A 13706-nucleotide genomic window follows, 5' to 3' on the forward strand; every position below is an offset into this window, starting at 1 on the left:
GGTAGAGGAACTAAGGTGAATGTGTTGTATGTATAAGAGAGGATATGGCTAGAGGACATCACATCAATCTGTTCTTGGTACCCAAATAATGATTCCACCAAACGGTCATTTGATGACACCACGACCTGTTCGGCTAAGTAAGCTACAAGTGGGCGTGTCTGTGACCAAAACTGCTGGGCTTACCAGCCCATTTCACAAGATAGGTCAAGCACTCTTCTCATGACCATCACCAGTATTAAAATTCTTTAAAATGTCAGTAATGCTGCTAGTACATATGATGCCAGTATTTGTATATCTAAACCTTAATTCCATACATCCATACGTATAAAAACACAAATGAAGGTTGTATTGAAAGTATGAAAAAAGTTGGTACAATCTAAAGTGATTCCAGTTTTAGAGTGGGAAAGAAATGGTGCTCCTGCTGTCCGTGTTCCCAGTATTGGGATCAATACTTTCCATTGGTTTTGGTCAGCTGTGTCACTGGGACTGAATCGGATGGGAATTCCCAAATGTTACACTTGTCTTGGAACAGTAGGTAAGGGGAACTCCTTCAATGGTTCCAGAGGCAACGATCTAAGAGAAGATTCATCCTTTCCTTTGAGAGTTGTGTCTTGTGAAAGAAGGGGGTGTCCCAAAGGAGTTTTCTTTAGCTAATTACATTTGTATTGCCAAGCCAAACATGTTTTAAAAAAAAGGAGAGCAACAAGGGCAAACTAATACTGTTAAAACATAAACCTATTTATTTAGGTATTCAAATGAAGAATAAAACATAAAAATAGTTGAAAATAACGGTTACAATTACAACCGTATCTTACAAACACAATGTTATTTTGGGCTTCTTACACCCAGATCATTAAGCACATTGGATAAGACCTTACCAGCTTGGTTAAGTTATGATAAATCATATTCTCAATCCCGATGTGTTTCGAATATTAGCTTTCTCTGGAATTCGAGACTTACATTTCTTTATGTCGGTTGCAATGAAAGACAAGGTAAAGGTATTGGTTTCTTTGTAGGGTCCCTCAATCCCCATCCCAAACCCCAATCTGGCAACCACATAAACATGTATTGAATACTTAAAAAAGGAACCAAACATGTAGATGGGTGGTGAGCTCCTGATTACGGCACAGACTTATCTGTGTGCAACCACCTAATATCAGAAGAAGGTGCCATCTTTGTTGCCTCTGAAAGGTATGGAGATCCTCTTCGGCCATTGGAGGCCACTGATAATGGAACTCCTTTGCATCCATAGGAGTAACATTGTCCCCAGTACCCGCTTTGTATGCTGCACTACCGCACTGAGCTCTACACTACGCGATTCATGGGCCGTACAGGGTGGAGCTAAACAAAAAGCCACCAGAAGCTTGGGATTTATTCTTTGGCATTGCTCTACTGAAAAAGAACTGAAAAAGTTCTTTATTGCTGAACAAATAGAAAATCCCATTTCACTTTTGTCCCCTATCTCACCCCCCATATCCCTTTATATCCCTAAACTATAGAATATGTAACTCCCAAGCCAATAGAATATTCTTCATTCCTGCATACATAGGATCTCAACAATAAATCAACACAGGGACTGACACACAACTTAAGAAAAATCGGAGATTGTACAATATTTTTAGAAATCATGGTTTGCGTTTCACCTCTTTTGGATAAAATGGTAAGTCCTGCTTTGACCTGACTGACGATTCTGTTTGGAATGCTGAAACTTGATTAGATTCTTACCTCAGTTGTATGATTCAGTGGTGGATGATCCCCTCTTGGCCGTTCTTATCTTCTTGTAGTGCTGGGGACAAATTGAGCGAGCAAACTTACCATTGGAATTCTCAAATATGATCTAAGGCTCTCTACATCATCTTGAAGAAGCAACAACAATTTTTGGCGAAACGTGACAAAATATTGTGGCCTTTGGACGCAATATATTTCCTTTGACTATTCTATATCTCTACTGGTAGTGAAACTCGATTCAATGTAGACATGGAGTGCAATGATCATTGGACACTGGACCTTATTGGACTGATTTAATAAAGCTCTCTAAGACTGGAGAAGATAGGCTTTCATCGGTGAACCTGGGTGATCTGATTCAGCAAACCTGGAATGGATTTGTTAGCAAATATTTTAAATTATTGATCAGACCCATACTAGGTTTGCTGGGTGACCCAGGCTCACTGATGAAAATGTATATATATATTGCATATTCCAGTTTTTTTCCATCCAGAAGTCACACAATAATAAATATTCCAAGCATCTCCCTTAGCTGGACTGTAATATATCAAAAACTGGGCTAGTAAATCCCTTTCTATCTCTGCACAGTATAAACCGGTACATTAAAATTTGGTGATATGGGGAGATATGACAGTGGGATTTTAGATGTCCATCTTTACATTTTCTTTTTACAGGGTTTTGTAGAAGTAATAGTTGAAAGCGGTGGATCTTTTTTTTTTTTTTTCTTTTAGTCCATCTCTCTATTATGTTATTAGGTAAAATGGTAAAAGCACAAAATCACAATTAGCAGAAGAGGAGGCATTCCTGATAAATAGATTTTTAGAGTGCATTGGTATGATAATGTTAATTCATGGCACATCCACAAAGGAAGGTGTGAAAGCCTGCCCTGCTCCTCCATGTGTCACCTCTACATATCTTAAGAAGTGTGTCATGGTGTCAGTCTTCACACCTCTGTCCTCTCCAGGCTAACTCATGGAAATGGATGCAAACCACCAACTCCCTCTCACGCTGTGGAAAGCTATTCAGAGTCAACAATACACATTAATTATCCAACACCATGATGAAGTGTGAAGATCAGCCTTTAGCCTAATTAACTAGATATGGTTCAGGTATTGCCCATATTATTGACGGAATAAATTTTTTATATTCTGGTGTCAATCTTTGAGTATAATGTTGGAGTAGGGGTCCTTAGTACAGGTTACGTTGATGCACTAATCACAATGAAGGAATAATAACCTTTGAGATGATCATCCTATCATAGGTAGACACCTCCAGCCTTGTGTTCTCAAGGAGCTAGCGATTGGCTAAGTGTAGAGTTTTTGTAAGTTGTGGCTTCTTTTGGCTTTTGGTTGGGTGCTACTAGACTGTTTGCAGCCCATGGCTTGGAGACATTGAAACGTTGACCTCTCGTGTTGAGTCAATTCCCACTACACTGATACCAATCGCCTTTTGTGAGCTTATAAAAGATATATTATGGACTACAAGTTGGGTTGGCCTTTTTCTGTGGTTTGTTTTCCCTGCTGCCACTGGAAAATGCTGCCTTAGGTGGAAAACTCAAGTTGCCTAATGGCTGGCTTCCCATTGAGGCTAGGCTGGAGTCTACTCGCTCATTTGGTCAAGGGGGTCTACTTGCTCAAGAATGTCTTCTTATTAATTTAGTCAAGAGTGTCTACTTATTCGTTTAATCAAGAGGGCCTACCTATTCGCTTGATCATGAGGGTCTACTTTTTCACTTGGTCTATGGGATCTTTTGTTCACTGTCCTCTTAGAACTCCTGTAGAGTAGATTTACCTTCACTTCCTGGCTCAGAAGGAAGGAGGAAATACATCCAAATTGAAAGAAATTTCCCTTCCTAATAAAAGATTTCTCTTCACCTCATGCTCCAGTATGTTTGCATTTTTCATAACTCTATGTTACAAAGAAAATAGTCCAAAACAAATGAAGTGGACCAATTGCACAAGCTGGGGACACAGACAGTAATAATGTCTCCATAGGGTGGAAAAAAAAGTTTTGGCCTTCCATACCCATTAACATAGACAGATACAAAAATTGTTTTACCTGACAATAGGTTTGTGTTTCTGTCCATTCACTACTGATATTTAAGTAGCCCTATCATTAAAGTACAGGCCTATCTGGCAGCTTCTCTTACAAGTCCTACACAAATTTATGATTTGAAGTGAAAGAAGAAGCAGCAGACTACTTAGCTCACCACTTTGTTACTCTACTTTCTTATCCCGGGTTTGCTGGATCACCCAGATTCACACTCCAATGATAGTCTTTTTTCTCCAGCCAGGAAAGCTTTAATAAATCAGACCGTCTGTGTGTTTTATATCTACCCAATTACGTTTTGAGATAGAAACCTTTCCTAGAAGTAATAGGGGGGGTCTTTTTTGACCTTCTTCTGAAAATCCCACCTGTTGGCTGTCCTGTTGCACCTCTTCGTAGTATAAAACAAAAATGCAGATTGGGAATTCTAACTTTGCTGAAAAGACTTCCCTAAACAGCTCTTAAACATGACTTTCTTATGACTTTCACCAGTGGTTGCCAACCAGTGGTCCACAAGAAACTTTTGGTGGTCCACAGAAAAAGTTGGACATAATTTGCAACTTTTATGTTTGATTAGTAATAAAACAAAAATAATATTCTAATACATTCTTTTATTCTGAATAACAATTTTCGCCTTTATATTGCACTAAATTCACAAACTGTACTAGAGATGGAAAAACAAGGGAGGCGCAGCGTGACGCCAGTGTAGTCCTAACTTGTATGAGGCAACCGTTGCCGAGCCGTACGCTTCAGTATTGTTTCCATCATTACAACAGTCACCCTGCTCTGCCAATACCGATTCTCATCCAGTTGTTTTATTTTATTTGTTTATTTCTCAGATGCTCTTTTAGGTAAGTATGACCTTAACTGTGTATTTTATATAACTGTTATATTTAATGGCATCAAATAGTTTGACTTTGATAACTATCATTTCTTGTTTGGTTTTAGATTGGAATGAAATAAACCCATAATGAGTGAGAAAAAACAAACACATATTTTGTTTTTCTTTAGTAATACCAAAGATAATGCAACTAATGATAATAGTAACAATGGTAATACTTCACATAACCGTGAGCTGATCAATGAATCAGAGCCTCCACAGTCCTTGTCAGGCACCATTAGGAAGATCGTTATTTTACAAATGTATTTTTTTTGAAAATTTAATATTAATGGTCTGCCCGATTTAAAATGATGAATTTAGTGGTCTGTGGGGTCCAAAAGGTTGGTGACCGCTGACATACACGATATTAATATACCTCTGAACAATATCATTAGTGGTGGGCCCTATATTTCTCTTTCATCCCTGGTTGATCCAAAGGATGACAAAAACTAATTGGGGAAAAACTATCTGAATAGACAATGTACGTTAGAAAAACATCTAACCATCTTTGTAGTAATGTATTGTATCTGATAGATCCAAATCCTGCTCCCATGATTTGGACCTAGCAGATACACCAACTTACAAGGCTCTGATTGTACCCCTTTCAAACGATAAATCTCTTTTCTTCTAGTTGTAAAGCTATGCTGGAATTTTATTTCTCAAGGTGAACGTTAGCCATGGTCTCAGTCTAGATCAGTGTTTCTCTTTTAACAGAAAGAACCCTTGAAAGAACCTTAAGGTCTTAAGGAAACCCCAGCTACAATTACTATACAATACTACAATTACTATATCCACAGCTCATAATATATTAGTATGGTGGCCAGTGGAAAGAATGTCACCCTTATAGATAGCCTAAAAGACCATTGGTGTCACTTAAACTGATCTGAGAGATCCAAATTGCTCATTGAGCAAGGAACTCTGGAGGAATCCTGATTGATAAACACTGGTCTATAATCTAGCATTTAGCTCCTTGAAGTCAAATATTGATGCAATTAATAATGATCACTAAATGACATTGACAGTAAGCTTGATAATTCCAAAAGGGGGGGACACTTTCTAATGGAACAAAAACTATGTTTGGACAGTGTTCATCATTAACCACTAATGATCCTTTCCCTTGACTATAGCTAACCACCTATGCAGCAGCTCCCTGAGCTCATTTATTATCTATTGGATCAGTACAGAACCATCAGAAATGATAGTTTCCAAATGGGGAGGATGCAGCAGTGCATATCCTGTCTTCCCCTAATCCCCTTCTTCATAAAATGCTTATATTGTATTCTTCATTTTCCAGAATGTATAGTTCAGCGTCTGCACACAACTCGTCTTTTGTCGGCAGCATTTGTAAGATCTGTACCATTCTTTATAGAACATAGGAATAGTTATAATACATTAATTGTGAATAACTCAATAAGATCACGTCTAAGTTATTCAAAGGTCATACATAAATATTGGAATATTGAGCCTGGTGAGTTTAAATCACAAAGTCCTGATGCATTTCACAGATAGGGTGTTCTGCTTCCTAAATTACTGTATTTTAAATATTCTTATTTTAAATAATTAGAAATAAATTATTATTTCTCTAACACACATGCCACTTAAAACTTTTTTTTTTCTTTCTACCTCCACTGGTATTGTACTTACCCATTAAACTAGGGTGTGGCATATTCAATAACCAAGGGGTTGTTGTCTTTTTGCATGATACTAGCACAACCATTTTTGCTTTGGATTTTGGATCAGTGCCACGTTGAAGGATCCAAGTACGTCTCTTGTGCAGAGTTTATCTCCCATTAGATTTCACTTTGTCACTGTAGCTCATACACCCCAGTACATCAGAGATCCAACCACTTTTTTCACAGTAGGGATGGTGTACAGTACATTTTGTTGTAATCCTTCATGTCCATCAGTCCATCATGCTCAATTTTGGTTCCATTACTCCAAGGTACTTTATTACAGAAGATTTAAGGCTGGTTTAGGTACCATTTGGTATATGGTATGTGGGCCAGTTTGTGGATATGGTTCAATAAAGGATTTATTCTTGCAAATCCATAATGGAATCCATTTTTGCTCAAGAACCTTCTTATTGTGCATCATGATACACCAACATCACTTGTTTGCAGAAAAGCCTAGATTTCAGCTGAAGAAGGATTGTGGACTTTTCTTTGCATTATTATTACACAGTATTTATATAGCGCTGACATATTATGCAGAACTTTACAAAGTCTATAGTCATGTCACTAGCTGTCCCTCAAAGGAGCTCACAATGTAATGTCCCTACCATAGTCATATGTCATTAACACAGTCCATGGTCAATATGGGGGGGAAGCTCCTAATGAATTTTTAATTTACTAATTATGAACAGACATTTAGTGCAAACAAAGAAGTTACCAGTCTACACACTGTCCTTTAATCCCCCACAACTGGAACCTATCAGCGTCAACTTGTATTTACAGTATACTATCAACACCAACATAGAAATGTTTGATCATACTCATTTGGGTGATTTCAGTTATCATCATGGTTTAAAAATGGAACACAAAATGATGCAATGATAAATTGGTTTGTGGGCATACTTACTTGCCTATCTATAGCCAACTATCAAACCATCTATCTATCTATCTATCTATCTATCTATCTATCTATCTATCTATCTATCTATCTTAATCCATCTTTCTAGATCAGCCTGTCTAGATTTTTTTAATATTTGGGAACCCCTGAAATAACTTTCTGGTCTTCAAGGAACCTCTGCTATAATTACTATATCTATAGATCACAGTACATTGGTGTGGTGGTCAGTTGAAATAATGGCTATCTATCTATCTATCTATCTATCTATCTATCTATCTATCTATCTATCTATCTATCTATCTGTCTATCATCTATCTATTTATCTATGACCTTGTGACCTGGATTGGTAGGTCCTGGGAATATTGTGGGAACTAGGCATTCTGACCTTGGAAAATAAACTTTTGGTGATTTTCATACAAGTGTGAATTACTTTTACTGGCTGTAATGGGACAAAAGGCAAAGTGTGTCAGTCTGCACCTCCCATCCCTCTGTTCCTACTCATGGCATACTGTCCCTCCATCCCCATTCAGTTGTCATGGTGTTCATACATGCTAAAATTTAGTTTACAATGCAGTGTGATAATTGTTGGTGAATACTTGGTATTATTATTCAGTGCAATTATTATCGGGGTATACTCAGTATTTTTATACCGTACGCGTGATCATTATCCATGTATATTTTGTATTATAATATGGTGCTGTGTGATCATTATTGTTGTATATTCATTATTTTCATGCAGTGAGATCAATATTGGTGTATAATCAATATTTTCATGCGTTGTGATCATTATCCGTGTATACTCGGTATTATTATACAGTGCAGTGTGATCATTATTGGTGTATACTCGGTATTATTATATGGTGCGGTGAGATCATTTTTGTAGTATATTTGTTATTTTCATGCGGTGTGATCATTATTTGTGTATACTCGGTATTATTACACAGTGTGATCATTATTGGTGTATACTCTGTATTAATATATGGTGCAGTGAAATCATTATCGGTGTATATTCGTTATTTTCATGTGGTGTGTGATCATTATGGGTGTATAATCTGTATCGTTATACATCATGGTAATATTATCAGTGCATTGATTCTTTGTATGCATTTAGAACATTTCAGAAATATATTTCCTTATAACGTATGTTGTGCTTTGTTTTTCAGCCTTTCAAACAAATTCTCCACATTCATTCATTAGGTGGATTTAACTACCCTGTTCACTATACAAGGATACTTTCATGCCTCTCTCTATTTATTACTGCTAATTGCTATGGAAATGCTAATTGTGAAGTGTGCTTTGGCATGAGTCCCAAGAAGAAGTGGGTGGGAGTGGCTAAGTCACATCATTGGGGATCACAATGGAGCTCTAGGTGGTGGAGATCCTTATGCATGGGGCGGAGTCAACAAAGAAAGGGGTTGGTCTAAGTCAGTAGTGGGTTGGGTCAGAAGGATAATGTAGAAGAGATCTTCCCAAATTTCTCAGACCACCAGTTACTCCAGGACTTTACAGGTTGCTTTCACAATGAGGAACACATACCTCAGTAAAGAAGATAAAAAAGTAAGTATATTATTACGTTTCCTCTTTAGTATCCCCTTATATTGCATTTTCTTTAAGTATATTTTTCCTCATTCTATCTTTCTAAACCTTTAAGCTTTCATAGATTTCCTTGGTTTACTCCTAAACTTTTCCTAAATTTTATTTTTTTTTTCCTAACTTTTCTTACAGTTGACCTCATAATTCTAAATGTTCTATTAAGTCTAACATTTTGCACATGGTGTACCACCAAGCAAAGTGTAAGAATAAAGATGGCCTTTGTAAAGTATTTGACCATCAACCCATCAATTTTATTCTCTTAAATGTGTTTTTTGGAGGTTAGCTGCCTAAAATTTCTAGCTCCAGTAGACCTTTTTTTCAATTTAGATGCCATAATTTTTGGCTTTGAAAAACATTTGGCTCACACAATGTTAAGTTTCTTATGAATCTCCTTCCCATTATCTATCCATAAGCCTCAACTCCACTCTTTCCCAACTCTCCTATCCTATATCTCTGTCTTCCACAATCCTAAACTCTCTGTACTCCTTGTCTCCTGGTAGCTCATGAAGCCTGTGATAGAGAAACGCAGAAGAGATAGAATAAACCAAAGTCTTGAACATCTGAGGACACTTCTGCTGGAAGCTACTCATGATGAGGTTTGAACTTCACTTGATACTATTTTATTGCACCACATTTTTTTCTTTTCCTTTAAAATGGGGGGTGAAAATGTCAAAATTTTGCAAAGTTTCAAATGTTTGCAATTCACTAAAAATCTGTTCTTAAAAGAGGGCCAAGTAGATGGAGATGTTTCTGGTGAAACTTCAAAGGAGCAGTCAACATTGCTCTACAGGGACGGATGTGATATGTGAAAAGCAGGAGACATGCTGTTGCATTTCCTAAAGTAATTAGCAAGTACGTGTGGAGTGGTACAATGGTGTGAACAGTCTTGTAAATGTCTTGTGTAGTCAGAGCAGGCTCAACCCTACTTCTTCATTATAGACCATGGATGTTCTTGGGATATGTATAAGGTTTTCGTGTAGGTAGGTAATTTAATGTTTTAAAGGCTTCCAGTTTTTTAATTGATGGCTTCCATTTTTGTTTAAATAATGGCTTCCATTTAATTATCATTTAAGTAATGCAATTATTTATTTTTTGTTAGTAAAAAATTGGAGGACAACTTTGAATGTTAAGTCCATATATAAAATACCAATTGGGTTTTGCTTATAAATTATCTTCTACTACTGTATAACAAACACAGTACGGAATAATATATGACTAACATGACTTACACATTACAACTTAAAAATTATGAGTTTTATTTATAAAACAGGAAATCAGAGATTCCTTCGGAAAATCCTTACAGGTCCATGTGTTTTAATGGCAGTAATTCATTACCCTTAGGGAATTTTATGACGAGATTCCCTGGTATATTCATAGAGCCCTAGGAGTACCTAATAAAATGAATATTTTTTCACTTTAAAATACAAGAAAAAAGCATCTACTGGAATAGAATGAAAAACTATTACCTTTTTAATTATTTATTATTTTTTAAATTATTCTTTTGTATTTTTATTACAATTATTATTAGCAAATAAAAAAGTAAAGCTTGTCATTTTTATTTTTCCATATTATAAAACACATAGGGCTCTTTTATAAAACAAGGAATCTGAAATTCCCTAAAACATTCCCTCAATTACTACCATTGAAACACATGGATCTGGAAGATTCCCCCAACTGATTTCCTGTTTTTTCCTTTTATTTAAAACAAAAAAAATATATTCTCAAGTTTTTAGTTTTTTTTTTTAAAAAAGCATTTTGTTCATTTCAAACTTAAAAGTAAAAAAGTACTAAAGACGTTTAAAATATAATAATTAAAAAAGTATATATATAAAAATAATATATATAATAATATTTTTTTATTATTTATATTTAAATTTAATTATTCTTTTGTATTCTTTTTATTATTATTATTAATATTATTATTTTTAGTAAATCCAAAAAAGTAGTCATTTCTATTTTTCTATGTTCTAGAACACATTAGGCTCTTGTTATAAAACAGGAAATCTGACATTCCCTCAAGCATTCCCTGATGGGAATCAATTACTGCATTTGAAACACATGAAATACTTGAGGGAATGTCAGATTCCCTGTTTTATAAATTGAGCCCATAGCTGTTCATTTTGTAATATATTGTCATTTTGATACCTACAATACGTTTAGAAAAGGTCGGATTATTTTCTTCTTTTTTTTTTTTTTGCTTTATATTTTGTCATGGTGTTCCAGGTTTCATAATTTTCCTATTTATTTTTTCTTCTTAGTCTTTAAAAAATCCAAAAGCTGAAAAAGCAGATATTCTGATGAAGACGGTGCAGTTTCTGAAGCTGTGCCATAATTCAGGTGAGAGATATAAAGCATTTTTGAAAACAGAAAGCTACAACGTGATGGAAGCAGCTAGTGCTGGGCTTTCTGTATGAAAGATTTAGAATGCTCTCAATGTCATGGGTGTACCTGCATTACAATTTTATATCTAATAAAGTCTAAAAAGTCATTTTAGAAACATAAAAGGTATAAATATTTTATTACCAATAATTCAAACCCATGATAGATACCATTTATGGTGGCCACAGACCTTGATAATCATCATCGAAGGTCTTTTTCATTTCAACAGCCTTACACATTTGACCTCTGAATTTCCATGTTTATGTCAATGTTACAGGATGTGCGTCCAAAAATTTCCAGCTCACAATCATAAAATAATAATTGGTAAAGTCGATATTTCGCCTTAAGGTCAGTTCAATGCAGGGGTGGGGGGAATTTTAGTGATCATAGACATGAGATTGATTGCCAATATGGTGGAACTGGAGACAAGAGACTACCTCTGAGGACTAAAAGAATAAATACAAATTAGCCAAATTATTATATGTGATAGGATTTTTTCTCCTATTATTTCTTGTATTTCATAAAAAGTTGAAACTTGGCCACCAAGTTCAACAAAATGTAATAAAAAAGTAATAAAAAATGTTAGCCATATTTTGCTCTTGTTTCTTAAAAATATGTAAAGTATATTGTATTATTTGAAGATTTTTGTTATTATACCCTTGTTCTGACACTAAGGGCTCTATTATCAAACATTCCCTTGTGGGAATCTTCCTCGTCCATGTGTTTTGATGGCAGTAATTGATTCCCATAATGGAATCTCTGAGGGAATATCAGATTCCCTGTTTTATAAATAGAGCCCTGAGTTATTCACTGTTTTAGGATAGCTTCCATTATGCCTAGTAAATGTCCTTCAAACTCTTCCAATGTGATATTCACAAATGTGTTTTTGTTTTCGTCGTAGGGCCAGAAGAGGCCACAAAACCATCTGGGTTTAAAGGTGGGTTTCAAGAAGGCTTGAGTCAGGCCACTACCTTCTTGAATTCCACAGCAGCTATCAGCGAGAGTAAAAGGGACTATGTTGTTGGAAAGCTTTGTCAGCACATGGAGGAGAAAAGCCCCAACAATTGGGATGGGTTCTCATCAGATGAATCTTTCACTGCTGACCACAGCCAACACATGCCAAGCCCTCCGCAAATTCAAAGACTCTCAGAAGACCATTTAACGATGTTTCCCGGAAACCGTCCTTGCCAACCCTTTTTTCATTATCCATCCCCCTTAAGCTCATCAGAAGCACCTTCTTTTGGACAAATTCAACATTCACACACAACACACGTAGACCAAGTCAACAGGAAGTCTGTTCAAAGGACACTTTTCCTTTCCCCCAGTTCCACTCCCCCTCTCGCCCCAACTCGTGTGTGGAGGCCATGGCCATAGACTGCTATTTATTGTATTTGATTTTGTAAATAGCCATTGTGAATTTAAATTATTTTTTGAAAGGTGCTCACACGTTTCATCATGCAATGTTCACTGTAAATTAAAGAAGTATATGAAGAAGATGTACAGATGTAATGAAGCTTTTGCTTATAAAATATTTTTTAAAAAGTTTTGGACTTTTCGATTTTATTTGAATGTTTGTTGTTGGGTGTGCAACTTTTTTATACTACCTCATGTAGCATATTAGGAAGTGTGAAGCCATATTCAGAAGGTATTTAACATTTAGCACAATTTTACCTTGGAGTGGGATTAAAGGGTCTGGATAAGGCTGTAGGTAAGTGTTGTGTTGGGGATTTGCTGCTTTATATTTGGGTTTCAGGCTCGGAGTGTCTTGGATGGAATAAGTGGGCAAGACAATTCATCTCTACATTGAGGGTGGTAAGGAAGCATATAAATAGCTATAATAAAGTGTCTCTGAGCCTGTGATTTGAACCTGAAGCCAGGTGGCTCAGAGAGACTGTGTGTAACCTAGATTCTGGGAGGGCCAAGAAGGTCTCCCAAAAAATTTAGGTCAATTGGACCAGTAGCTCTGGTGGTTCCAGGGAGAATTTTTGTTCATTTCTGATCTGTGATGGCACAGATCCCCTGCAATGGAAAAACCTGGATGATCATACTTTAATAAGTTTCAGTTCTTGGGAAACCCTTCACAATAAAAACAATATCCACAGCTCACTATTTATTAACATGGTGGTAAATGGAAAGATAGGTGGTCACCCTTACAGATCATTGGTGTCAGTTAAACTGACCTGAGAGGCACAAATTGCTCATTGCACAAGGAACCCCCAGCAACCTCGGGAAGGACCCTGGTTAAGAAACACTGCCTTGCCACTACAGTACAGCCTGTGAAAGAAGACGTTATATATTGGCCAGTCTGGAAGCCAATGTGTGTTAGCATGTGATGGTACCTGGCACTTCCTGGTGTGTTGAAACCTGCTCCCATGGCACAAGCTGTGGTTCCACTCATTGACTAGAGAAGCAGGTATTCTATACACCTGGTTTTGGTTTTCCCTGACCTCCATCTAGGTCCAAGACTAATGGTAAGGACAAGGTTAAAGGCAGAACAACAATTTGCCTTTTTGCC

General features: G+C 36.4%; 1 protein-coding gene across 1 annotated transcript; it reads left to right on the top strand.

Annotated features, from left to right (window-relative positions):
* The first annotated feature begins 8740 nt into the window (after positions 1-8740).
* LOC140322300 (transcription factor HES-4-like) lies at positions 8741-12565 on the top strand. The gene is made up of 4 exons (XM_072398880.1): positions 8741-8776; positions 9313-9408; positions 11071-11149; positions 12093-12565. The coding sequence occupies exons 1-4, from the start codon at positions 8741-8743 to the stop codon at positions 12563-12565; spliced, it is 684 nt and encodes a 227-aa protein (XP_072254981.1).
* Positions 12566-13706: the final 1141 nt, after the last annotated feature.

The sequence above is a fragment of the Pyxicephalus adspersus genome, chromosome 2 (assembly GCF_032062135.1).
Source record: "Pyxicephalus adspersus chromosome 2, UCB_Pads_2.0, whole genome shotgun sequence".
Taxonomy (NCBI): domain Eukaryota; kingdom Metazoa; phylum Chordata; class Amphibia; order Anura; family Pyxicephalidae; genus Pyxicephalus; species Pyxicephalus adspersus.